This window comes from Leuciscus leuciscus (genome assembly GCF_965113295.1).
Source record: "Leuciscus leuciscus genome assembly, chromosome: 5".
In the NCBI taxonomy this organism is placed as follows: domain Eukaryota; kingdom Metazoa; phylum Chordata; class Actinopteri; order Cypriniformes; family Leuciscidae; genus Leuciscus; species Leuciscus leuciscus.
The window spans coordinates 40,386,981-40,414,222 of NC_138729.1; the positions used below are offsets into that span (position 1 = coordinate 40,386,981).

At 36.7% G+C, this 27,242-nt stretch overlaps 1 protein-coding gene across 5 annotated transcripts in view; it reads left to right on the top strand.

The window, feature by feature from the left end:
- Positions 1-27,242, top strand: part of tenm1 (teneurin transmembrane protein 1) — a 213,050-nt gene that overhangs the window by 99,778 nt on the left and 86,030 nt on the right. For all 5 annotated transcript variants that reach the window (XM_082170138.1, XM_082170137.1, XM_082170140.1 and 2 more), the window contains exons 4-6: positions 2,883-3,120; positions 8,424-8,662; positions 23,956-24,105. In XM_082170138.1, the coding sequence (XP_082026264.1) occupies positions 2,883-3,120; positions 8,424-8,662; positions 23,956-24,105 (627 nt within the window). The remainder of the gene's footprint in view (positions 1-2,882; positions 3,121-8,423; positions 8,663-23,955; positions 24,106-27,242) is intronic.

Below are 27,242 nucleotides of genomic sequence, written 5' to 3' on the forward strand. Positions count from 1 at the left end.
CTTGAAGATTCTCCAGATTCATAACATCTTTAGTTGTTTGGGACTTCTTAATTATTGCCCTGATGGTCAAAATGGGGATTTTAAATTCTTTAGCTATTTTCTTACAGCCACTTTCTATTTTGTGATGCTCAACAATCTTTTGATGCACATCAGAACTATATTCTTTGGTTTTACTCATTGTGATGGATAATTAAGGGAATTGGCCTTTGTGTTTACTCATATTTAAACTCCTGTGAAACATGATGTCCTAGCTAGACAATTTCATGTTTCTAGTCACCCTGGTGTGCTAAAAAAAGGTAAATATTAATGGGAATATACTTCTAAAAAATAAATAAAAATTCTAGGGGTGCCAATAATTGTGGCCAACGTGTTTTGGAGAAAAACTTTTATTTCATAATGGGATCCCCCCCAACTTTCAGTTATTTTACTTCAATGAAAGGTTAGATTTTTGCAAATTTTGTGAATGAAAGACTGATTCTGACCACAACTATAGATAGATAGATAGATAGATAGATAGATAGATAGATAGATAGATAGATAGATAGATAGATAGATAGATAGATAGATAGATAGATGGATGCTGGTGTATCAGAGGTAAATGTCTCTGTGTTTTATTAGCCTCTGGATCGATGAAGGATGGTGGTTTGATTACATTATATTCAGAGGTTGATTTCCATTCAAACCTTACACTGTCTAAAACATCATGCATTCTCATAGATCAGAGACAGTCTAATTTAATCAGCAAATCCAATCTAAATCAATGCTGTTCACTCTCAAGTCCACAGCCAAGTGAAATACAATGTATTTCTAAGTGCATTGGATAATGGGGAAGTGATTTCAAGAGGAGAGAGGTGTTTGCAGGGTGAACCTAAATCCAGTGCAAACTTTTGGGGTTTGTGTGTGTATTTGTCCTAATTTTAATAATGGCTTTTATTACCATTGTGGCTTTGCATTAAAAAAGTGCTAAATAGATTTTAAAGAGTGTTAATTTGAGTGGATTTTATCTAGTTTCTGAGGTGATGGAGAGAGTAAAATAGCTCTTATGTAATGAAATCCCAGAGCTTTAAGAGTGAGGTTTCCTAATTGAATTTGTCCGGCTGCTCTCTTTGTGTCTGGGTCCATTCATGGAGATTGAAATTTAGAGCTTTGTGTGCACATGTGTGTGCTTTTGTGTGTGCGTCTTTGTCAAATCTCCAAATAGAAAGAGTTCTTCTCAGATTAGGAAGTAATTTTAGCTCTCAGAAGAGATTAGGTGAAAGGCATGAAGTGAAGGGACAGAGAAATAGAAGGACAAAAATAATAAAGAGAATCTCTAGCTACCTAAAACAGATAGATAACCCCGATCAGAGCCTAATAGAATTAGTAGGGAAGGATCAGGCTTTTGTGTGTGCGTTTGTGTATCATCCTTTTTTCCAGCAGGGTGAGTTTAGCAGTAGGTGTAAGACCCTAAGCTTTATTTTAAATGAGAGAAAAGAGAAACTGATGGAAAAAACACAGCATGTGTGCAGGTGCTGCAACATCACATAGAGTTTCTGTGATCTTGCACTGTCTCAGAGAAGACTGACGCAGACACTTGTGGATGCTTATTGTGATGCTTTTACAGACCTTTCAGCTAGCTGTAATTCAAGTAGAAGCTTTAAGCCTAAGTATCTTAAAGTAGAATGTGTTGTTTTACAAAGATAAAGAGACCACTGAAGAAGCCTGAATGAGAAAAGAGGTTTAGTTACACTTCGCTTGAAGCCTTTGTGTACAATGCATTCTAAAGATTTTTTTTTATATAAAGGTAAGTTATATAATTAATTATATATTGTATATGTCTTAATTGTAACCACGTCTGTAGTGCTATAATGTAGTATTGCCACTTTCAACAAATACCTCTTGCCAGAGTTGCCTGTAACAAGTTCTACATTCAATAGCACATTTTTGAGTTGCTACTAAGTATCCGGAGCTTAAAAAAAGCTTATGTACTTTTTGTTTGTTTTACAATATATATATATATTTGCAGTTTTGTTTCCAAAGCTTGATTTATGTGATTTAGTTTTTTTATTTCTAGAAATAAACCTAAAATAAATATAATAAAACTTATATAAGTTTGTAAGAAAAGAAAAGAAAAAAGGCCAAGATGAGTAATAGGGTTTCAAGTAACAAAGTTAGTTTTGGATTTAGGCTAAATTAAGTTATGATTCAGTAGAGAATCATACTGAATGCTAGATGGGAACTAAATATTGTTTTTTAGTTATTGATGAGCTTATATTTCCCTTGAATAAAAGAAAAGTATTTGCTTGAGTAATTTTAATCATATTTAGTTACATGATTCAGTGATTGAGCTCAGCTAATGTGCTCAATGCGCTAATATTTGCGTAAAAATTAACAAAATGAAATGATTATTTATTTATTTTTCCTGTTATGTTTTAGAAAGGGTCCAAATTATATAACTTCCTGGGTGTGACAATTTTATGGAATAAATTGAACAATGAATTTAATATAATTTTAACAGTTTATGTCATAACTATGATGCATCAGTAAAGCAGTATAATGCACATGATAACGCATACTGTATAACTCAGGAAATTGGATGCTGATGATTTTTTTTTATGCATTATGCTCTCATACACAAGGCCATACAAATGATTACAAGCTTTAGGACATTAAAATGCATAAAGAATAGCATTTTAATTCATTATACATACATGCTACAAGTGAAGTGTTACCAAATAGAGGCTGTACAAGAAACGGGGGTGCGGGGATTTTTAAAAGGATCTATTTCTCTCTCAGGAAATGGACACTTTGGAAGACTATCATTAAATATTATAATTACTTCTCTCTCTTTTTTTGCTCTCTCTCTCTCTCTCTCTCTCTATTTCTTATCTTTCACTTTCAAGATCTCCCTTCCAGCCCCGTGGCTCAGTTCACCTTTCGACCTCTGCCTCCTCCTCCTCCGCCGCCCCACGCGTGCACCTGTGCCCGTCCAGCACCGGCTCCCCTTCCAGAGGTGGTGCAGAGGAGCACGCTGCCCGCCCGATGCCAACCGCTGGAATCTGGGAATAAAGCTGGACAGGATGACAACGGGCAGACGCACAATACCTGGGCACTGAACAGCAACATACCACTAGAGACCAGGTGAAATATGAACACACACACACACTTTTGTTTTTCTATTGTGTCTGGGGACTTTCCATCGAATTCTATTGTTTGATACTGAGGTAATGATGTTTTCTGTCCATTAACCCTACGCCTAAACAGCAACTTTCGGCATTCTTACATTCTCATTAAGACATGATGGCCCCTATTTTAACGATCTAAGCGCATGGTCTAAAGCGCAGGGCGCAAGTTCACCTAGGGCGTGTCCGAATCCACTTTTGCTAGTTTAACGGCGGGAAAAATGGTCGGCTCCAGGCGCATGGTCTAATTTTAAGGGTTGTTCCTATTCTCTTAATGAGTAATGGGTGTGTTTTGGGATTTACGTGCGTTAAACCAATCAGAGTCTCATCTCCCATTCCCTTTAAATGCCAGTTGCGCTCGCGCCATGGCAGATTCGCTATTCACATGACGGAATTTGATAGTGGAAAGACCGAAGCCGTCTCCAGAGCGCAAACGGAACTGCTTGTGCACGTGGTAAAAGTGCGCAAGCAGACCATCTACGGGACAAGCCGGATTCCACCATATCTTTATGTGCACAATAATAATCTTTTACATTGTAATCCTTTTATTTTAAATATCTGGCATGTTTGTGTGCTGCTGTGCGTGCGTCCCTGTGTGTTTAATAAGCAGAGTGTACACGCGTTGTGGACCCGCCTATAGGCACACATTATTAACACGCTTTTTAAATAACAAAAAATATATATATTGTGCCATTGACTTTAGACCAGATTTCAGTCGGTCAATGGTGCAGGCTATTTCTGTTGCCTCAAAATAGCAACGTGCCAACAATGCTCCAGAACACACCTCGTTTTCAGACCAGCACGCAAATGTATTTGCTATTTAAACAACGTGGCGCAGGACGTGAAAATTATAATTGCGTCGGACTGAAACTAGCAAAAAACACTTGCATCGCGCTTGGCACTGCATTGCGCCGGGTGTAAGATAGGGCCCTTAGTGTTTTATAAAGCCATTTTCTTTCGTTCTTCATTGGTACCCAAATCATAATCAAAATGTGTTCAATTACAAAACCAAGTTAAACTTTAATTTAATTTTTTATGTTAAAGCTGGGTAGTAGAAAAGAGATAGAAATGACTAAATCATCTTGTCTTCAAGCGAAAGAGAATATGCATGAGTGTTTGTCTGTGAACGACAGATGGAGAGAGATATGATGATGATGTTGATGATGATGATGATGATGAAGATGAAGATTGAGGGTTGACCTACTCTTCTGAAAGAGAGAAATGGGAGAGTAAATAAATGATGAAGGATAGACATGTCTGCTTTGAGGGAGGAAATGAAGCTGTCTTTCTGGACTGATTGTCTTACACGCACACAAACCCCATAGATATTGATGAAAATGAAAGCTGCGTGCGCGTGAATACATATGAGCGCATGTATGCCGGCTTTTCTAGATTTCCAGCAAGGTGAATTTGGCAGTAGCGGTCAAACTTATTTTGACTGAATTGCTGATAGCTGTTATGTGCATGGAGAGATGTTAATTGTTTTATGAAGATTTGCCATATTGGTCAAGTGTGTAGGGTTCTTTGTCATGTGATTAAATAAAGACACCATTATACAAATCCAGCTATCTCCAAACAAAAGCTAATAACAGATTTCAAGTATTTTGAACTATGCCAAGCACTGCAGCACCTTTTCTAAACCCACCACAAGCAGCAGACGGCAATGGAATGTTTATGCTAGCGGCTGTTAAAGGAATGCTGGGTAATTTATCCATTTACATATTTTTCCAGCAGCATCAGTCCTGTTTTTTTAAAATATCACTTTATTCACTTTAAAGGAGATTGAAATGTCTGAAAGAAGTCAGCAGTAAAAGTTTAGAAATGTAACCTCGCTTGCTTATGGAGTTTACATGGCCATACACTTTGGCTTGTAACATGACACAGAGTGAATGCCACCCATTCAGATGTTTTCTTTGAGATTTGGGGGTTAAAGAAAAGCAGATTTATCAATTTTCTAGAGTGGTTTGAAAAATCTTGCCAACTGCTGCAAGAAAAGTCCTCAGGTTAAAGGGTTGCTTGAAAGATTCTGGCCAAACCGAGCCGAACAGCCGATGACATTGGCGTTGTATCGAGAACGTGTCATCGTCATGGTGATGTCTATACCTGCTGACATGTTGCTCTCTCCCAAATGAACTTTCTCAATTAAATCTGGATCAATAGACCAACATTAATGCACAGAGGAGAATCTCTCCCATCAGCATATTATTCTGAACACTCGCTGATTCAGTCGCCATACACTGCATATGTACTGTATACAGCATGGAATACAGTAAATGATATCATATGAGATTTTAATACAAAGAAGCACTATTCTCATGCAAACGTCTCCCATCATATTTTTACCAAGTGGATTTTTAATGTAACTTCCCTAAACATAGTTTCCCAATTATTATATTTATATCAACTAGGTTTTTGATGTGCAGACATATTTTATATTTTCCCAACAAAAATATACTGACATTTATTTTTATTTACTATCTCAATAGGTTTCATATTATATATAATTAAATATTGAATAATTTAATATTTTAATATATAATATAAAATATTTATTCAAATATTTGATCAGTCAAGTTGAAGCTGCTCTTTTCCATAAAATGGTAATGCACGGTGATCACTTGCTGGCTTAAAAACATTTTTTTTAATGTCTTTTCTTGCATTTGGCCACCTAGTGACTCAGGTGTTCTATATAAAAAATCTGTGTTATTTCAATCTGAGATTGTTTTCTGCATGCATGCCATATTTCACAGTTTTTCAAAAGTGTTTGGTTTAAAAACAATACCCACCTTGACTATGTGAATTGAAGGCTCTGAGATTTTTGTGTGTGTGGGGGGGGTGTGGGGGGTGTGGGGGGGGTGGGGGGGGGGGGGTGGGGGGGGGGGAGCAGTCAGTGGAATAGAATATTTATTTTCAGACTGTAGGAATCTGATTTGTAAAACTGTGATCTCATGTGTTCACACCTGCTCTTTTCTTTCTCTCTTTTTGTCTTTTTCCTTTGTGTCAATCTTTCTCTTTGTTTTTCTAAGTGTTAATTGTTATTTATTTATTCTACAGTAAATAAAGACAGGGTTAGTTCTGCGTGTCTAAGTGTGAAATTAACTTTCTCTTTTTTAATGGCTGAGGTAAACTGTCATTTTTCTCTCAGTCTCAAGCCTCATTTTACCATTGCATGCTCATTTAAACGCTTCTTTCAGGGCTTTGTTTGGCATCCCTGTAAGACACTGTAAACAAATAACCAAAACTTGCTTGTGTGTTTCTGCTGGATGCCTTCTCATTGACTCAACTCGCCTTCAGTACTTGGCTTGTATTTGACCCTGAAACAGTATATGCGCTGAGTTTTTCTTGACATTTCGACATTGCATCCTGCTGCTTTTGTCATTAAGTCACTATGAAAGCATTTTAATTAGGGCTGTCAATTAAATTTATTTTTGTAGTACAATTACTTGTATAAAAGATTTGCTACAAAATATAGTGGACAGATGGACAAACTGGATTTTTCTAAATAATTTGATATGGGGAAAAAACAATATATTTACATCTAATGTCGCTTTTCCAATGTCCATTCAGTGATTTACTTGTCAGCCATAATCATATATTTTGTATTATAATATATCAAACTAATTGTGATTAATGTCATTTGCATATCATGCAATCAATTTGATTAAAATTGTTTATATGTGTTAACCTTAATATTTTTATGTGCTTTTGCAAGTCTCCTTGTGTACATTTTTTGGGCCCATATGTCGCTGGAAATATAGTGAAATCTGAAACGACCTATTTTGTGGGGACCTTTGGGAAGTCACAACAATGAAAGCAACATCATAAATGGACTAAACAGTGCTTCAATAAAAATCTAAAATTACCAAAAGCTGTGTGTAGGGGGTAGGGTTTTGTTTTGGGTGTAGTAATTAGCTTAATTTAAACAACAGATGGGAAGTCTCTACTATAATATAAACTGTGTGTGTGTGTGTGTGTGTGTGTGTGTGTGTGTGTGTGTGTGTGTGTGTGTGTGTGTTCAGTTTTTCCCTATCATCTTCAATCCATATTGATGTCATCATGCATTTTTGCCTCATCAGCATATTAACTTGTAAATGTGTTTAGACTGATCTACCTTTCAATGATTTTGGTCCTTTTTATTGATTGACCCTTTGTGCCTTTGGAAGAGTTGCACACGTTTACCCTGTTCCATCACTAGCTGATGTTGCAAAGGGATCAATTGCTGTTGAGAATCCATGTGTATCTTGGGAATTTGAAGATCTTTCTTCTGTTGCCTTTGGGCTTTTAACCTAAAAGCTGTTACCAATTTCCCCATGGCTATCTGTCAATCTGTCTGTCATCGTGATGACACGGTTAAACAGCCGTGTATCTGCTCCTATGTTGCACAACTAGCCGCATGCCATGATAAAAAAAAAGGGAACTTTGATTTAAAATGAAAGAATAACTACATAGGCATTAAGAAGTCGGGCTGACTTGACACGTCCTGCATTGTGACTGGATATACTTAATCTAAAATTACTTTATGCTACATTGTTTTTCTAATTAAAAGAATTGTTATGCGTGTTATTTTTTGACTACATATTAATTGAAAAAGACTGCCTAGATTACTTCTTACATTTTCTAAAATGCCCTGTTTTTTACACCAAAAGTGTGAATTTAAAAAAGGTGTGAGTTTTAGTGAATTTTTAAAAAAGCTAAAAGATGATTAAAATGGTGGAAAGAAATTTCAGTGTACACCTAAAATATACAAATATTGCTCTTATACATTCTTATAAATGTAAACCTTTAATCTCAGTACTAAAAAAGTTAATGATTTTTTTTATTTAATTTTTATTATTATTATAATTTTTATTTATTTGGTAACTGCCCACCATTGTAACATAGTGCAAGGCAACACAAGGACTGTGTATCTCTGAGTAAATTGTTTTTAAGTTGGCACCTTTAAATTACTGTAAGAATGGACTCCTCTGTGTAATTAATATCATAATTAATCTAAGGGATGTTATCTATTAATTAAGGCTCATTAATCTCTGGTGCTAAATATCTGTAATTAAATGCACGTGAGAGAAAATGACTCCAATTAGTAACCAAAGCAAGTGAGAGTAATCACACACTCCGATTGCACCTCTCTCTTTTTCTCACACCATCTCTCTGTCTCTCTTTGACTCTGTCTTTCAGGTGTAATTTAATTTTGGATGTATTTTCATGATCAAATTGATTGACGAATCAAATCGAACATAACACAGTGATTCCTTTCCTTTACAGGCACTTCTTGTTCAAGCACGGTTCGGGTTCGTCTGCCATTTTCAACGCAGCCAATCAGAATTACCCTCTGACATCCAGCACGGTGTATTCACCACCTCCGAGGCCTCTACCCAGAACCACCCTCTCCAGACCACTCTTCTCATTCAGTAAACCCTATCGCTGCTGTAACTGGAAATGTACGGCTTTGAGCGCTAGCGCAATTACGCTGACTCTCGCTCTACTGCTGACGTACATCATCGGTGAGTGTCTTATCTCTCCACCTCTGCTGTATGTCTCTCTCTCTCTCTCTCTCTCTCTCTCTCTCTCTCTCTCTCTCTCTCTCTCTCTCTGTCCATGGCTGCTGTCATGCTGGTTGGGGTCATATGGAATTAGCAGAACTCACACTGTGAAAAACTCTATTAGAGAGATGAATATTTATGAACAAGGGATGAGGGAGAACGAGAGATGAAAGAGTAAATATCCCACAAGGCCGTTCAGAGGTTAATGGTGTTAAAGTTTTGTTTAGCCAAGTCACCGTTTGTGTGTGTGTGTGTGTGTGTGTGAGAGAGAGAGAAAGAGAGAGATGTGCTTATGCACCTCAGTGTACTGACTTAATTTTCTCTGCTTTCACCCTTTCACAGGCATTTCTCTGGAAAATCTCACAAAAAAAATGATGTGTGTTTTAGAGAAAAACATTAGGGTAAAAGGTTTCATCCATTAACGCTTGAAAGGCTGCAGTTAATAAAGTTTCTGGTCAGAAGTTCACACGGCAGCCTCTTAAACACTAATCATGTGTCTGGGAGTGTTTCTCCCTAATGAAATGAGGACCTGTGCAATTCCCAAACACGTTATAATGATTTCTTGAGAATCTGACATTCATGATGTTCATTTCTACAATTATGTGCAGTGTTTATCTGTTGTGAACACATTCAATTTGGAATTACAGTTTTCCACATTACAACTCGTTTCTTTATGCAAGAACAGAGATCTTACAGGAGCAAATAGAATTTCAGAAATTAAAACTATTATGATCATTCATTTACATTTACATTTAATCATTTAGCAGACACTTTTATTCAAAGCGACTTACAAATGAGGAGAACAATAGAAGCAATCAGACCAACAAGAGGGCAACAGTATAGAAGTGCTGTAATAAGTCTCAGTTTGTCTAGCACAGTACACATAGCAAGGTTTAAAAAAAAAAAATTTAATCAGAAAAAAACAAAGGAATAGAATAGAATAGAATAGAATAGAATAGAATAGAAAAGGTAAGTGCTAGTATTAATTGGTCAGGTTCTGATGAAAAGATGTGTAAAGACTCAGCTGCTCGGGTTGAGATAGGCAGGTCATTCCACCAGCAGGGATCAGTCCAGGTAAAGGTCTGTGAGTGTGATGTTGTGTCTCTTTGGGATGATGGCACCACAAGGAGCCGTTCACTTGCAGAACTCAAGCTTCTGGAGGGCGCTTAAGTCTGAACTAGCGAGTTTAGGTATATTGGTGCAGAGCCAGTGGTTGACTTGTAGGCAAACATCAGTGCGTTGAATTTGATGCGAGCGGCTATTGGCAGCCAGTGCAAACTGATGAAGAGAGGTGTGTGACGTGGGCTTTCTTCGGCTCGTTGAAGACCACTCTCGCTACTGCATTCTGGATCAGTTGGAAAGGCTTGATAGTACATACCGGAAGGCCCGCTAAGAGAGCTCTACAATAGTCCAGTCTGGAGAGAACAAGACCTTGGACAAGGAGTTGTGTGGCCTGCTCTGATAGGAAGGGTAATGTTGTATAAAGCAAATCTGTAGGACCGGGCAGTTGTAGTAATATGGTCTGTGAAGTTTTCATAAAGTAAATGTTAACTGAATAATAATTTGTGCGAATTCATTAAGGGGTTGGTAAGAATTTTTCTCTTATGAAAATCTCTATGTATTTGATAAAAAATACAGTAAAAAAACAATAATATTGTCAAATATTATTACAATTTAAAATAACTGTTTTCTATTTTTTATATATTTGAAAATGCAATTTATTCCTGTGATGGCAAAGCTGAGTTTTCAGTAGACATTACAGCCATTTACTGTCACTTTTGATCAATTTAATGAATCCATGCTGAAAAAAAAAGTATTAATTTGTTTCAAAAACAAAAAATCGTACTCATCAACATTTACTGTAATCGGTAATGTGTGTGTGTGTATGTGTGTATATATATATATATATATAATTTATTTATTTTTAAAGAATGCTGAACACAATTTGCTCTGCAGGTCAACGGATGCAGCAGAATTCTGCGGGGGTTTTTTTGTTTTGGTTGGTTGGTTTTATTATTTTGTCTATTTTTTGGTTGAATAATGGCAAATGATTCATTTTACTCACAGATTTTTTTTCCTCATGAAATATTTGTGTGTATAGGATTCGGAATAATAACTATTCCTTTAATTATGCCAGAGAAACGGTTTGCTGTGTGTGTGTGTGTGTGTGTGTGTGTGTGTGTGTGTGTGTGTGTGTGTGTGTGTGTGTGTGTGTGTGTGTGTGTGTGTGTGTGTGTGTGTGTGTGTGTGCGTGCGTGTGTGCGTGTGTGTGTGTGTGTGCGTGCTCTGGAGATGTGCCGTTAATGATCGTATGCTCGTCTATCACCCCATCGTTAGTGGCACCCTGTCTAAACAGATGCAATCCGTCTGCTTTGTCTCTTAACGTTCATTCTTATCCAACAATCTAAATGTGTTCTCAGTTCATTTTCTGTGCAAATGAAGGGAAGCAAAGGGATAAAAGGAATAAAGATAAAGAGGAACATAAAGAACAAATGAATCTGCATTATCTTCACATGCTGAACAAAAACTTTTGTCCTGTTGAGTAAAAGCATCACAGATGAGAAGAAAAGGACCCATAAAACATGGTAACTGGAAATGTGACTGTGTTGTGTGCCGGTGCTGAAGTGTAATTTAATTGGCCAATAGGCATATCGTAAATATTCTATTTAAAACATCTAATTGTCTTTTAGGGTAGTGTTAGGGTTGGGTTAATGTTAGAATCAGGCCAATGTAATTCTTCAGGAAAACTGTGGATTATCAGTTGGCACACAAATAATTTTCTTCACTGATTGTTTTGTGAAATCTGTGGAATGGAAATGGGGAAAAGGGAATGGAAAAAAGATTACCATATCATTCTTCAATTTTGTTTTAAAAAGTGTTGTTATAATAATAATTATTATTTTAAAAGAAAATATACATTTTTAAAAATCTGTTCTCTGTGGTAGTGCTTGTATTTATTAATTGAAAATATTCAAAAAGTAATTGAATATTACTTTAAAAATGGTAGAAATTGTTAATTGGAGCTGAGACTAATGTACTGGTAACTGAAATCATGATCATATTAGCCCAAAAATAATAATAAAATAATATAATAAAACACACACAGGGTGAGATTTGTGTAATTTTATGGATGATGGACTTTAAAGGAAATGTAATGAAGTTAATCATAAGAGCTTTCTATTGAATTCTGTTCAGGTATGAGTTTATAATTATCATTAGGGAAAGAATAAGGGATAGTATTGGGTTCACAGTTTAGATTAAGGTCAGATGTTTTAATAGAGTGTTTATCCTAAAAGAAGGTTTTTAATTGGTCTGTGTGTTTATTGAATTTAATGAGTTTAATGAGGCTGTATCGTCTGGCCTCACCACAATTTTTACTTTAACAAGCACACGTTATCTACCAGACTTGCACACATTATGAAGACATTAAGTGGGGTGTGTGTGTGTCTGTGTGTGTGTGTGTGCGTGCGTGCGTGTGTGTGTGTGTGTGTTTGTTATGTCCTAATTGAGTCAAGGATCCTGCAGGGACAGAGAGAGGCAATCAATAATTGTTGATGAAAATGTATCAAAGGCACTGAGTGAACAGAGTGAGAGGGTTTTAGACATTAGACATTATACTTTTTTTAGTTTTTTACATTATGATACGCTGCCCCATAATAACAGTGCAGAGTGGCAAACATTTTATTACATACGTGAGTTATTTTTTTGGGGTGTGTGTCAAAGGCAGGTTTCTGTAGGTTTGTGTTAAATGGGAGGTGTTTTTGTATGAGTGCAATGACCCAGATAGCAGCTGATAGTATCCAGGGGACTAAGTAAGATGGTTTCAGTGAGACGAACCTCCATCTATCCAAACTAAAAATGTCAGCACAAAAGCTAAAATGTCCAGGCACATCAGCCAGGTTTTAATTATCTTGATTTATGGAGCTACAGTGGCTTCAAAATCTGCCAGAAGATATCAGAAATCAAAGATAATGTTAAAGGAAACTAAATGACCTATTAGACTTTTTTTTATTTGACTTCATATTATATGTGTTAAAACGTAAAATTCTTTTTTTTTTTTTTTTTTGCAAAGCCTACATTATACTGTGACAGGACAGACTGAAATGATCAGATCTTGTTGTTGCAATGATTGTTTGGCCTAATACACTCTAAAAAATGCTGGGTTGTTTCAACCCATGTTTGGGTCAAATATTGACAAACCCAGCCTTATATTTTTGTGAATATGGGTTTGTCCATATTTGACCCAAACATGGGTTGAAACAACCCAGCATTTTTTAGGGTGTATACTGTACACTGAATGGGCATTTTTGACTAACGTTGGGCAGTTATATGTTAATGAATTTGAGTTTCTGCCATCACATTCAAGCATTTCAGGATGAGCTGAACTGCAATATATGATATTTTTGGACTGGGTCGGAAGATTTTTGTGTTCTGAAAGTTTCTTTATTATTTTATCATAGTACATTGAACTCTTATTTCAAAAGATCAAGGAAAATTTGATCTCTCAAAATATGATTCCTTTAACTTACTTCACCAAATAAACAATGAAGAAAATAAAGTGAGCTCTCTCTACTGATTCTAGTAAATGGCTCTGTTGAGCTGTGATTGGCTAGAAGAATATACAGGATCCGTGACATCGAAAACTTTGAAAACCACCAGGCTTATGTGACTAAGCTTTAGAGATGAACTGGACAACCTTATTCATTCCAGAAAATCTTTCTATTGAATGTGGATTTACTGAATCTGAATCCACTGGTAAATGATGGAGTGATGCAGGAATGAAGTAGATGGAGCGGTGTAGGACATCAGGACAGCTGAAATAGGTGAGGCATTGTGAGGGTGTGGCAAGCTGAGACTGGGTGAAGACCCATTCAACATTAAACGTGCAAAAGGCCATGGAGTAGGAAGCAGTAGACATATGGGTATGAGCGTGGGCGTAGTTTTCTCTCCGGTGAATCTGGCATCCGCTGCTGTATTATTCATTTTCACTTTATACACACATGCTGTTCGTGATGTTTCTTTCTACCTAACACATGCATAATACAGCAGCCATATATGAGATCTATATGGATATACACGTACACATTTTTACTTGGGTTGTCAGTCTCGATTGAAAGATTTAATGCAATTCATTGCTTTCATCTTTCACAATAATGTAATGTCTTTTAATCATCTTCCTGTGGCGGATTTTCACAGCAAATATAGATGTAAACAAATAATTAGATTAAGTGACAGCCATAGTTTTTAAACACACATACACTCACTAATGATTTTTTTGAGTGCAATTTTACTAATTTGAAGTTGTGAAAAGGACTTCATTGCTTCAACAGCAGTTGAAAATGGATGCACATTTATGAATCATAATTTGTCTTTTTATGATCAAAACACTAGATCAATTAAAAGACCCCACTAGATCCCAGAAGACCCCACTCAGCAGAGTGGCTTTCTGCCATTTCCCTTAAAAGGGAAGAAATCAAACAGTTGAATTTTGTGTATCTGTGTGTTTGCATGTTTGTTTCCAGAGGATAAAGACACACCCTAAGGCTAAGCAATAGGGGGTTTCGGCTGATGGATAGGAAGGCGTGTTGTTCAGAGAACACCTATAAACCTTATGCGCCAGAGAAACGCGTGCACAGCCAATTGTAGAATTTTGTCTTTGAACTTCTGTTTTTGTGGTAGCTCTGTATATTTGTATGGCCTCTGTGAAGTGGACTTATTTTAGAGTTAAGAAAAGTTATCATGAACATTGTAATGTGTTAACGGATGTCATAACAAAAGTGAGTAGATCGGTAAGAATTTAAAACAAGCGGTTCATTCATAAATCCATAAGATATTTCCTTCATGCTATGGAAATACAAACCGGAAGACAGAACACCACGAGCGCAGTGCTGAAAAGCGGTGGAGCTACATAAGGTCTATACCCTTGCTTTTGTATATTTGGTTGCCTTTGTGAGTGAAATGCCATGATCACATATCTATTGAAATAAACTGCCGTTTATAAAGCCTGTACTTAAGACAATTAAATAGGCTGATAGATGAAGCTATTCAGAGTGATGGGATGACTTTATTAACATGTTAGTCTGCCCCATGAGAGGGGTTTCATCAGATAAAGCTTTATGCCAGCTTCAGTGTTTTTTCTGCTTTGGAATGTTTCTGCATATTAAATGTCAGATATTTTCTGCCATTTACTTAGGATGCATTTTATACAGGATATCGATAATATTTAATTGTTCAAAAAGCATGCAAAATTAATATTTAATTGTGCATGCCCATTTACCCTATTTTTTACATTTAGATGATATTTTAATAGCATTGTTCAATTTAATCTTTAGCAAATCTTTAAATATCCATTTTTCTAACTGCACATTATAATGTTGTGATGCCCAAATGTTTTTAGTGTTTTTTATTTATTTAATTAATTTTACTTAATTAAGATTTTTACACTTGGCCTTTCATATAAAGTTACCAGACGTAACATAAAAATAATTATCGGCTTCCTTTTTATGCTTTTCATCTATCATCTATCATCAAAACCTAAAAATATGGAATTGTATAGCTCAGAACATTTGGTCTGGATGAATTAGATGAGAAATGCTTTTCATTGTAGACTTTGAGATCTTGACAAATCTGAAGCGCAAGCGAGACGTTGTGGAGATCTCTAGAGGAGACACGTATGAGATTACTAGGGTACTTTTTTACTTTTTTTAGAAGAAAGATCTCTCTCTCTCTCATTTTGCTTTCCATTTAATCTAATTGCTGTCTAGGAGAAAGAATTGAGATTTGCATTAATTCATTTAGCAGACACTTTTATCCAAAGCAATTCGCAAATGATGAATACTTAAACCTTCTTAAACCATTCTAGTGGTACAGTAATTGAAAAGTGCCACAATAAAAAGTTCCAAAATTGCTTGGAATAGTACAAAGTACAAGCTATTACAGAAATATAGGTTAGAGGGTAGAGAATGGAGAGATTTTTCCATTAACAGTTGTGAGTTGTCTTTACTTGTTTTTCAAATGTAGAGAGGGATTCACCTTTTCTGATGCAGTCAGATAGAGAAGATCATTCCACCATCAAGGGGCAATGAATGTGAAGGTTTGAGAGAGTTATTTTGCTCCTCTTTGTGTTGGTACCATGACTGCAGGTTTCTGGAGGGAACATTGATTTACAGTAGTGAGTGGAGGTAAGGGTGCAGATCCGCCGAGTGTTCTGAACGCAAGCATCAGTGCCTTGAACTTGATGCGGGCAGCAACTGACAGCTAGTGGAGTGAGACAAAGAGAGACATAACATGCGCTCTCTTGGGTTCGTTAAAAACCACTGCCGCATTCTAGCTCATTTGCAGAGGTTTGATTGTAGCTGAAAAGTGCATTACAGGAGTCCAGTCCAGAGCTTTGGCTAGGAGTTTGGCTGCGTGCTTGAATAGGAAGAGATAGAGATTTCATTTCTTTTTCATTTCAATTTTATTTTAGGGTGTATTCACACCATGGAAAGTCTGCTAGTTCACTTTCTTTGGTCCGTACCAAATAGAATGTTTATTTTTGTTTGGTGTGGTTCGCTTTCACACTGCCCTTTTTGCAAGTGAACTAAAATTTGTAAACCAAACCACACATCATCCTGGTCATCCAGTCATTGGACAGAAATTCTCAAGCAGGGAAAAGCAGGAAGTGCAAAAACAGGCAATTTATGGAGATCTTTCGTAGTGCAATTTTTATTCTTTTACTGATTTGGTGTTATCAGCTAATGCAATATGAAGAAACTTATGAGCATTATATGATACAATGTCATCTTTACGATGTTGTAATTAGGATTTTGCGAAGATGTGCTGCAAGACGGTTCTAGCGGAGAGAGCATGCTCTTAACTGATAAAGTTCAAACATTATTAAAAACAAGTGAACAGTCAGAACAAATACACAAATTACAAGCAGAGATTAATACTAAATAACAAAGTTACAAAGTCTAACAGTAGTATTCAGGTAGGCTACAGAAATTATTAAGCCTAAATGTAAAATAACTATTTGTTCACTGAAGAAATTAAAAATAGTTTAATCTTTCTTAAAGTTGTATTTTGTTATTTTATTAATATTAATGATGACACAGACAACAGTAAGAATATTGGGTGTCTGCTGTCACTTTAAGACCGAACACATGGACCGAAAAAAATGACAAACATCAACTATGACATAACCGAGAAAATACTTGCCGAGACGGGTAGACGAGTTTTTAACATAATTTTGTGTGCATGTGTGTCTGTTCAAGGGCAAGGAAACGCAAAAGAGGAATCAATTCGGTGTTCGAGCGCTGTCTGAAACACGCCTCTCTCTTTGGCGATTGTTTGGTCTGCACCCGAGTGCGATTGCTATATTCACACCTGCCCAAAAGATCCGCACCAAGGAGGGAAACGAACTTGAGTTCAATACAATTGAACCAAACAAGTCAGGTGTGAATACACCCATAGTTTTTAGTTGAACTTAAGGGTGAAGTGTGTATATTCTGCATTACTAAACGAAATGGCAAAAAAAAAAAACTTTTATTAGTAATTTATTGATTCTGTACATCAAGCTGAGATTGTGAGAATGTTTTACCATAAAAAAATGACATCATCTTTTGATGCACCTTTTGACAAGCATCTCATCACCATTTCACACATTTTTCTCCTTTTATCTGCCAGCTCCTGCACGTTGTGTGTAGACATAAATGTGTCTCTGCATTCTCAGATTAATTGTACTTCATTTGCATTCGTCAGTTTGCAGTCAGCTTTTACCAGGAGCAGTCACTTGTCATTTAGCAGGCTCCTTTGAACCAGGGTGATGTACAGTGTTTTGGGTGCACAACAATCCTGCTGAAGAATCACACAGTTTAGGATCTGTCGTGTGCTTCGGTTTACCCACCCTGGGTTTAGACGTTTGTGTTTCCGGCTAAGATAAAAAACAAAAAGTTGTATCTGTGTGCCTGCGCGATTACTTGAAAATGTTCATACAACAGAATCTATGGGTAAACAATTTGTATATGTATTTGGGTACACTCACAATAAAAACAAAACATTGTGATTTAGAAAAAAAGAAGAAAACAAACAGGGTGCACTTTCTGTTGTCTCGGTTTCCTTCCTGTGAACTTGTTTGTGGAGCGCATCGTTTTGTTATTCTGTTAATTGTTTAAGTGAAATATATTTAGTGTATAGGCCTAATTATTCCATATTTATTTATTTATTTATTTATATATATATATATATATATATATATATATATATATATATATATATTAGGGTTGTGCCGATAGATGATAGTATCGTGTATAGAGGTCGACCGATAGTGGATTTTACAGATACCGATTTGGTTTAGGTTTGACTGTACATGCCGATAACCGATTATTCAACCGATATATTTTAAAATGGATACTGGATTAAAAACAAACATAACACTCCAAGTAAAACAGTGCTGAACTGAAATGTGCTAAATGAAATAAATATATAAATGTTAATTTATATTAATATATTAAAATGAGAAGTTCTACAGAGCGAACTCTACAGAATATATGTATAGTCTCTCACTTTATTTGCTTCTATTTTAGAACACTTGATGATTATCTAATCAAAATAAAAATGTGTATTGTAGTGATAAAAAAAAAGAACTGAAATCAAATGCATTTCTGATTTGTTTATGTTTCTGTCGGCTGCATGAACACATCAATGTTGAGAAAGCAATCACGTCACTAGCTTTAAATATGCAACTTTGCCGGCTAATGAATGCATAAAAGTGACTAGCTGGATATAAACTAAGGCAAATAGATGGTAACAATTGCAAAATATAACATTTGGGTCAGGTTTGCGTGTGTTTTTGTCACATTGCTTTAACCGCTTGAGGTAGCCACTATAATGTTAGTCCTCTCAGCCTCGACGGCAAATATACTGCTGTTCTTTCTCTGCTAATGCAGCATCTAGTCAGCAAATGAATGACTTTATAATGATATGGCAATATGTACTTTGGTGTTATGTATTCGTATACATGTGCGTATCTGAAGTGTCTCACCTCTGTGCTGCGCGCAGCCTCTCGTGTTAACGTAAGCAACTCCTCCAGTGATAGTTTGTTATTTGGCCTCTAGAGGCTGCTCTCGCTCTGTATAATGCCAGCAGTCTCTTCTCAGCGCTCTCGTACTGTACAATGACAGCGCACATTCTAGCCGCTCCAGCAAACGGACGCAACCCGGAAAAACTAACGATAGTTATATATAACGATAGTTCCACCAATTAACTCATGGGGCAAATATCGGCAAAACCGATGAATCGGTCGACCTCTAATCGTGTATCGACGATAGTCAGAGATATCGGCGATGGCTGCTGCCTTTGACGATATCAATACGATAATTGGCTTGTTTTCCCATTAATGTATCAAATTATTATTATTATTATTATTATAAGGCTAGTATTGTTATTAAATTAATATTAGGAACTACAATTAATTTGCCTTGCCTTAATTCATAACGACATCACCACATAACCACACTTGCGACATCACCAATACGCGCGTATGAGGATTGAGCTCTCCTCAAAGAAAATGTGTTTAAAACCGACTACAAAACTACATCCCACATCAATATTGCAAGGTGACAAATCGTCAAGAGTGCTTGTTATAACAGATGCATTATTCTTATACAGTTGTTGTTGTCTTTTCTAATTTAATTTAATTCTAATTTACCATAATCTTGTCGGTTAATGGTTAATGATCGGTTAACGAGTGTCAGTTGTTATAATCATCAGTCATTAAAAAAAGTAAAAGTTGAAGTTTATTTGAAATGTAAAGTTGCAGTATTATCCTTTCTATCCTAAGTGTCATAGGAAGATGTTCAGCCTCACAGACATTCTTCATTTCTCTATCCAAATGCTCTCCGCTACAGTGAAACCACTAGATGAGATACGCCACAGTTGCTTATATACTGTACATAAATTGTCTTAGATGTAGTTTTAATTTATTTATTTTTAAAAAGTTGTCAGGTGAGAAAGGTTCAGACTCGTGACATCTCACAGTTAAAAGAGATGTTTTGTTCTGAGCCAGATCAGCTCATTATCAGGTAGAGGGCTCAGCCCCTCCTAAAACTGAAATCCTAGAATGGGCTTACACGGGAAAAGGGTTTTGTGGTTTGCCCATTTGCCCTCTTCCCAGCATGCACTGGGGCATACATAATTAATATAATTGCATTTGTTTGCTAGTTTTATTGACATTGTTGTTATTGATTGTGTTCGGATCATGTTTGGTAACTTGTTGTTTTGTGATTTCCGGATTTGAGTTTCAGTTACTCTACTCAAAATGAGGATTTAATTGAGCGTTATCTTTCCAGAGTTTCAAGTGTTGAGATCTTTGTGTGGCTTTTTTAGGTATTTTATGAGTCTTCATGTGATGTTGTCTGTAGTTTAATATTACAAGTACTTTGCTCTCCAGGTATATTACCTATAAAAAACAATGAAGCTCTTAATATCGAATCATTTTAAACCACATCAAGAAAGGGAGCAATTTGCTTATGACTCCTTAAATTGATAAATTGTAAATGTTACAATAATGGCAGATAGCGGTCATGCAAACATGATTCTGTCAGTTCAGTCAAGACATTTCTTGAAAAAAAACTATGATTCATTTAAAAAGAAATGCTTTTTTTTAAATATACAAATACATTGTTGTTTTTTTGTTTTTTGTTTTTTTGCTTGTGTATATGTTTCAATGATTAGTGAAGTTTTCTTACATAGGAAACAGAAGAGTGCTAAAATCTGATTGTCTGACAGCAGTGAAAATTTGATTGACAGCATTTCCATGAAAATTTGTCCTTTTTTTTTTTTGCATTCAGTCACCTCCATGCAAGTTTTCTATAAACAAGAAGAAAATGACAGATTTATGCTGCCAATCATCTCAGTCCTCTTAGATAGGATGGGTTTTTTTCTGTAAGGAAGAGGTGTCTTTGTTCTCTCCTCACTAAAAGGGAGGGTTTATCTACTCCTCTTGAAGAGAAAGGCCTAATCTCTCCTTAAAACATTTGTCTTCTGTCTTCATTTTAAAGTCATGGAGTTGTCTCAGTTGGGTAAAGTGGCGAGGTCCGACGACGGTGGCGTCCTCTGGAAATATGACCTCGCAAACATTCATGCGAAGCATTTTTACATCTCAACAAACGATGATCAATTCACACAAACTCTCCTCTCCTGTCATTGGCTGTAAGACCCTCCCTCAGAAGCTGTCCGCCCAGCCTCATAACTGCTCTATTAATTTAACCTGAACCGCCCGTCTACAGCATTCCTCATCTAAACAACATTTCCATCATTTCAAAACAGCAGCTGGATGTGAAAACGTCCGCCTCCTGTCCGTTACATCCCTTAATTCAATATCTTCCAGACCATTCTCTCTAGACATCCTGAGGGGGATCGGGTTTTTGCCCGGATGCGAAGCTTGTGCCTTTTTCAACATCGACTCGCCTCCACAATGGCCAGCCCACAAAAGCTCATTGTTCTCATTGACCGATAGCCAGGACACACAATAAACGAATCCATTTCTTTTAGCCCAGCTTCCTAGCCGAGGATATTAACAAACTGTAGTGTGACATTAAACTCAGAGAGCTTAACCATTTCTCAGTCTCAGGGTAGTCTGCTATTCAGCATCAAGGTTAAAGCCGGCTTTGATGTATGTGGGACTTTTGTCTAGTGAGCAGCTCTCAGTTCTCTCCTGTGAAACATGTCTCTTTGTCTGTCTCTTTATCTCTCTCTCTCTTTTTTCTTGTGTATAAGCACACGTATGCGACAGATCCCGTACTCAATGTTGTATGTTTCTAGCTCTACCCAGCGCTCTACAAATCATGTTAAAATCTGTTGATTTAACAAAAGCATTGATGAATGGCGTCCTTCTCACTTTCTATTTCTCTCTCCCTTTCAAGAGTGCTGAATCCTTCCCAGTAGTCCATCTTGTCAAAAAAGAGAGAGCGGAAAAGTGGGGGAGAAGGGTCAGAGAGAAAAATGGCAGAGAGAAAGAAGGGGAGAGAGAGATTTTTCTCTTCATTAGCGGTTGTAAAGAGAGAACTAGCAGAGAGGTTAGAGGTTTTAAGGGATCGATGTTTGCTGTTCAAGGTTCGGAGTCCGGCAGGGGAGAGAAATGTGGCCTCTGTGGAATTTATGAGACCTTCCAGACGCGCACCTTTACAGCGCTTTGTGATCCTGTACACACATGCACACAGGACAGCTCTCGCCTACGCACACACACCTATAGAGAGCTTTGTGATGTCATCGATCTGCCCATCTATCAATTTCTCTTCTGTCAATCTCACCCACCTTCTTTCTGTTGTCCTGTCTAAAGCTCTGTTCATATTTTTTTATAAACAGACAGGTAAACTCTAATAAATTGGGTAACTAATACATTTTTATGAAACTGAACTTTTTGGTTTCTTTAACTTTGGGTACTTTTTCTTTTTACATAATTTAATGAAGATCACATAAAACTGTCTTGGAAACTTCTACCATATTTTATTGTTACGTTTGTAATTTCCACAACACTGAACGGATATATAAACTTAACGAATTGGGTAAATCAATTTGTATGATGCTAATGTTTCTTGTACGTAAGACTTTTTTTTTATTATTATAATTTTTTAACTGTATTAGAAACTTTTTACCACGTTTTATTGTTTCACCCTTGTGCAATACCCAGATGTTCATGATTAAAATATAAAGATGGCGAACAACTTTTTTAAGTGCCTCTGCAACCAGTAGAGAGTTTGGGGAGAGAAACAAGTGATTCTGGGTGTAGCTCAGAGAAATAATTCATGGAATATTGTTTATTAAATTGGGTGAGCAGGTCACAAGAGTGCTATATCTGTTGTCTTAGAATAAAAGTATAAAAAGAAAAAGTTGATTCAGCTCTTGGTAAGACTAAAAGGGCTTTTACTAGAGAAGTTATTCTATCAATGTCAATGGATGGGAAACACTAGACAGAAAATTTAAATCCCAGGCCATCAAAGTGACAGATAATGATTATTTGTTGTGCAACATCTGTATTAATTTAGCTGTGTCAGAATTTGTCCTTGACCGCCTCTAAAAGTGTTATCAATCACAGTCTGATTAAGTGCTATCCGATCACCAAAAACACGTTTATTTCAGGTGTGAATGGGACAATAGAAAAGTATCTTATGTCCGTTCTTGAACTGAACTCTAGACCCTGTTAATTTCTGTGTTAAAGCTGATCCGCAGTGCTTGGGGTGATCTGTCATTTAGCCAATGGCAGCTACTTTGTGTGTGTGTGTGAGGGAGAGAGAGATGAGGGCGAATAGGGGGAGATAAAAGAGAGGATCATGTAGATCCAGCTCCCTGCTGAGACACCAATCCCTCTTTATGGCTCGTAAAGACGCCTCCTCACGGCAGCCCAATGTGCGCACACGCGCGCAAACCCACACGCGACTCCTGTGCGCCTGAGGAACGGGAGGGAATGAGAGGGAGAAACTAGCTGGGTGAATAACCTGATTTTCACTCGCCGTTCCAGACCTCGTCGTCAGTATATCTTCTCACCTCATTTCCCTGATCGACTGAAATCCCACACACACACGCACAGGAGAAAGAGAGAGAGGGAAACTGCATGATGAGATAGCTGGTATCGGGGGCCCTGAGGTGAGCAGAATGAGAGTTTGTCCTTTTTATTGGCTGTAATTAGGATGAGGTCATTATCATGCGCCAAAGGCCTTTCACTGCTGGGAGATCATAAAATGCCACCTGAGCGATTTATATTCCACTCCCAGAATCCTCTGCAGCCTTCCTCACACATTCAAGAGATGATGGGATAAGAGAAGACCTTAAATGTATGTGTGCGCAAAAAACATAGCTGGAGACGAGTGTTATTGGATGTATTGAAGAATGGTTTAATACAATATTCTAATCTCATTTTCAGTGTACAATTAACACGCAAATTTGTGTGTGAACATTGTGATTTGTCTGTCTGTCTACCTGCTGTATCTATCTATCTATCTATCTATCTATCTATCTCTATCTATCTATCTATCATTCTATCTTAATTATTTATTTATTTATATAATAAAAATAATGACTGTTTACTATTGTCTATTTAGAGCTGCTTTACATCAGAATTGAATTCTGTTTGCATCATTGAATTGTCATGTTTCTGTTTATCACTGTAAAGCTGCTTTGAAACAATATGTAGTGTAAAAAGCACCATATAAAAAAGGTGATTAGACTTGACTCTATCGTTCTATTGTTGTATCTTTCATTCTGTCTATCTGCAGTCGTTCATTTGCTGGGGTTGCCGTGGCATCTGAAGCGAGTGGAAGGAGAGCTCTATGAGAACGGTATGAGTAAAGATGATCAGCCTCTGCCGGGAGCCGATTTCACCTTCACTCCTGTCCACCTGCCAGGACTCAACACCACACAGCCAGGTATGTGTGTGTGAATGCTACTTAAGTCTTCTAACATGATTTCTATACAATTCTGATATTAATGATATTATGTCATTTAACACAATGGGCCTAAATGTCAAGTCTTTGCCTACAGCTAAAGATAAGGGTGTGTTTGTGTGTGTGTGTTCATTCAGAGTTTATTTGCCATTTAATTAATGTCAGTAAACAGTGAATTATTTTCTCTCAGATAACCCCTGAGATTATGAGGTCTTTTTTTAAAGCGTGAGGTGTGTTTCCATCTGTGTAGGACTGTAGAGTTTGATAAAGTGCAAATGAAAGAAAATGTCCTTGTTTAGTAGAGTTTGTATTGCCATGTTAATTGAATAAAATAGAATCGAATATTTATCTGATCCATTGGTAGGGTAAATGGGAAATGTGCCTATACTTACATTGTAACTCCAAGATGTACATCACCTATACTGAAATATAAATATTACAAGAGTTTAAGAAGTGCCAAAAGTAATTACATAAACAGATAATTGTCCTGAAATATCCTGAAGTGGTTATTTTAAGTACATACTGTATATACACGTCTATCATTCTAACGTTTGGGGTAGGTAAGATTTTTTTATTATTTAATTAATAATAATAATTTTTTAGTCTATGCTCACCAATACTGCACTTATTTGTTCACAAATATGGTAAAAACAGTAATATCTAAAATAGCTATTTTCTATTTTAATATATTTTATAATGTTATTTATTCCTGTGATGGCAAAGCTGATTTTTCAGCATCATTACTCCAGTCTTCAGTGTCACATGATCCTTCAGAAATCATTCTGAACACTGGTTTGTTACTCAATAAACATTTATTAATATTATCAATGTTTTAAACAGTTGTGCTGTTTAATATTTTTGTGGAAACTGTAATTATTTTTAAAGTATAAATAGAAAGATAAAAAGAATTTATTAAAGCATTTATATGAAATATTTTATAACACTATAAATATCTTTACTGTCTAATTTAATATATATATATATACAGTGGGTACGGAAAGTATTCAGACCCCCTTAAATGTTTTACTCTTTGTTATATTCCAGCCATTTGCTAAAATCATTTAAGTTCATTTTTTTTCCTCATTATTGTACACACAGCACCCAATATTGACAGAAAAACACAGAATTGTTGACATTTTTGCACATTTATTAAAAAAGAAAAACTGAAATATCACATGGTCCTAAGTATTCAGACCCTTTGCTCAGTATTTAGTAGAAGCACCCTTTTGATCTAATACAGCCATGAGTCTTTTTGGGAAAGATGCAACAAGTTTTTCACACCTGGATTTGGGTATCCTCTGCCATTCCTCCTTGCAGATCCTCTCAAGTTCTGTCAGGTTGGATGGTAAACATTGGTGGACAGCCATTTTCAGGTCTCTCAAGAGATGCTCAATTGGGTTTAAGTCAGGGCTCTGGCTGGGCCATTCAAGAACAGTCACGGAGTTGTTGTGAAGCCACTCCTTCGTTATTTTAGCTGTGTGCTTAGGGTCATTGTCTTGTTGGAAGGTGAACCTTCGGCCCAGTCTGAGGTCCAGAGCACTCTGGAGAAGGTTTTCATCCAGGATATCCCTGTACTTGGCCGCATTCATCTTTCCCTCGATTGCAACCAGTCGTCCTGTCCCTGCAGCTGATGGATTATGGATTATATAAATCCATTTAAGGATTATGGAGGCCACTGTGCTCTTAGGAACCTTAAAGGTAGGGTAGGTAGGATTTTTCTAAAAAACTTTTTTTCAAATTGGTTTAAACTGTCTTTATATACCAATACATAATTAAAATGTAAGTGCTCTGAAAAAGAGAGTATAAAAATCGAGTGACTGTAGACCTTTTAATCTGCAATAAACACAGCTCATTATTTCCATCCGGGACGAAACAATTGATTGGTTTGGGCGACTGTCACTCTCTCTCACAACCATGGCTACCACCCCTGTTGCTACAAGATCTGCCCATATGCGCGCACCCGTTTGATTTGAGGAGTGCAAGAGAGGCGCGGAACCTACGAAGAGTAAAATTATGGCAGAGAAAGAGCATTCCAAATTCAAAGCACCTGCATATGCAGGCAGCGAAGGCAAACAAGGCAAAAAAAGAATCTTGAACGACCTCCTCTGCTTCGCCCTCGACCCCGGACCTGTCCTCGAAACGACGATGCGGTAGCAGCTACTTGTCTCCGGTACTGTTTTCATCATGGAAACTCTTACATGCAAAACACCGTATATGTTATGAATCTTACTCGAAATTCACCTTCATCACAGTGTAACTGATGGTAATGGAAAAACGTGTATCAATGCAACCTGTTTTTAGCTTTGCCTTATAAATATAGCTCGTTACCTATAAATATAGCTTGTAGGGCTGTCCCCGACTATGGATTTTCATAGTCGAATCAGAATCGTCATGTCTTGCCTATAGTCGACTAATAGTCGAATCATGTGCATGGGGGTGGGGCTGGGGGCGGGGCTTTAACGTTTCAAAGCCGCGATGTACAGAAAATCACACAAAGATATAGAAGAAAATGTATAAAAACATTTTTGATCAATAAAACTAAGAAATAACATAAATAACTCCAGAAAGGCCACACTGCAGATTTGCATTTCACATGCAAATCAAATCGGCTAAATTACCTGTGCGAGCAGGCCAGCCTGCACAACATCGATGCACCGAAAAAATAAACAATTAATTTACTAAATTAAATTAGAACAGAATATAGCTACCTTTCTAATAAATAAAAATACAAAACGAAATAAATCAGAATCAAGTCACAGGATGAGGAGCAAATGTGTGCAAAATGCCTAAAGTGCAGGGGAACATATATTCAAAACACAAGCCACAAATAGTTAGGTTAGATAACCCTGACAGATTAATAAATAAAATAAAAATAAAGAAATTATAAAAATAACGATAGTAGCCAGAATTTTCATCTTTGTCTTTTTAACTGCAGAAACAACAATAAATGCTAAACTGGAGAGGCAGTCTTTTTAGCTAAAAATGTTCACAGCATCCAAAAATAAAATTAGAATCGGCTGAAAAGTTTTGAAATCACTTGTACCTGATCGAGAGAACAAATCCTGAACGTCTTTCACTCTGTCTGTCCGTTGGAGTCTTTTCAAATTGTGCGCGCGGAT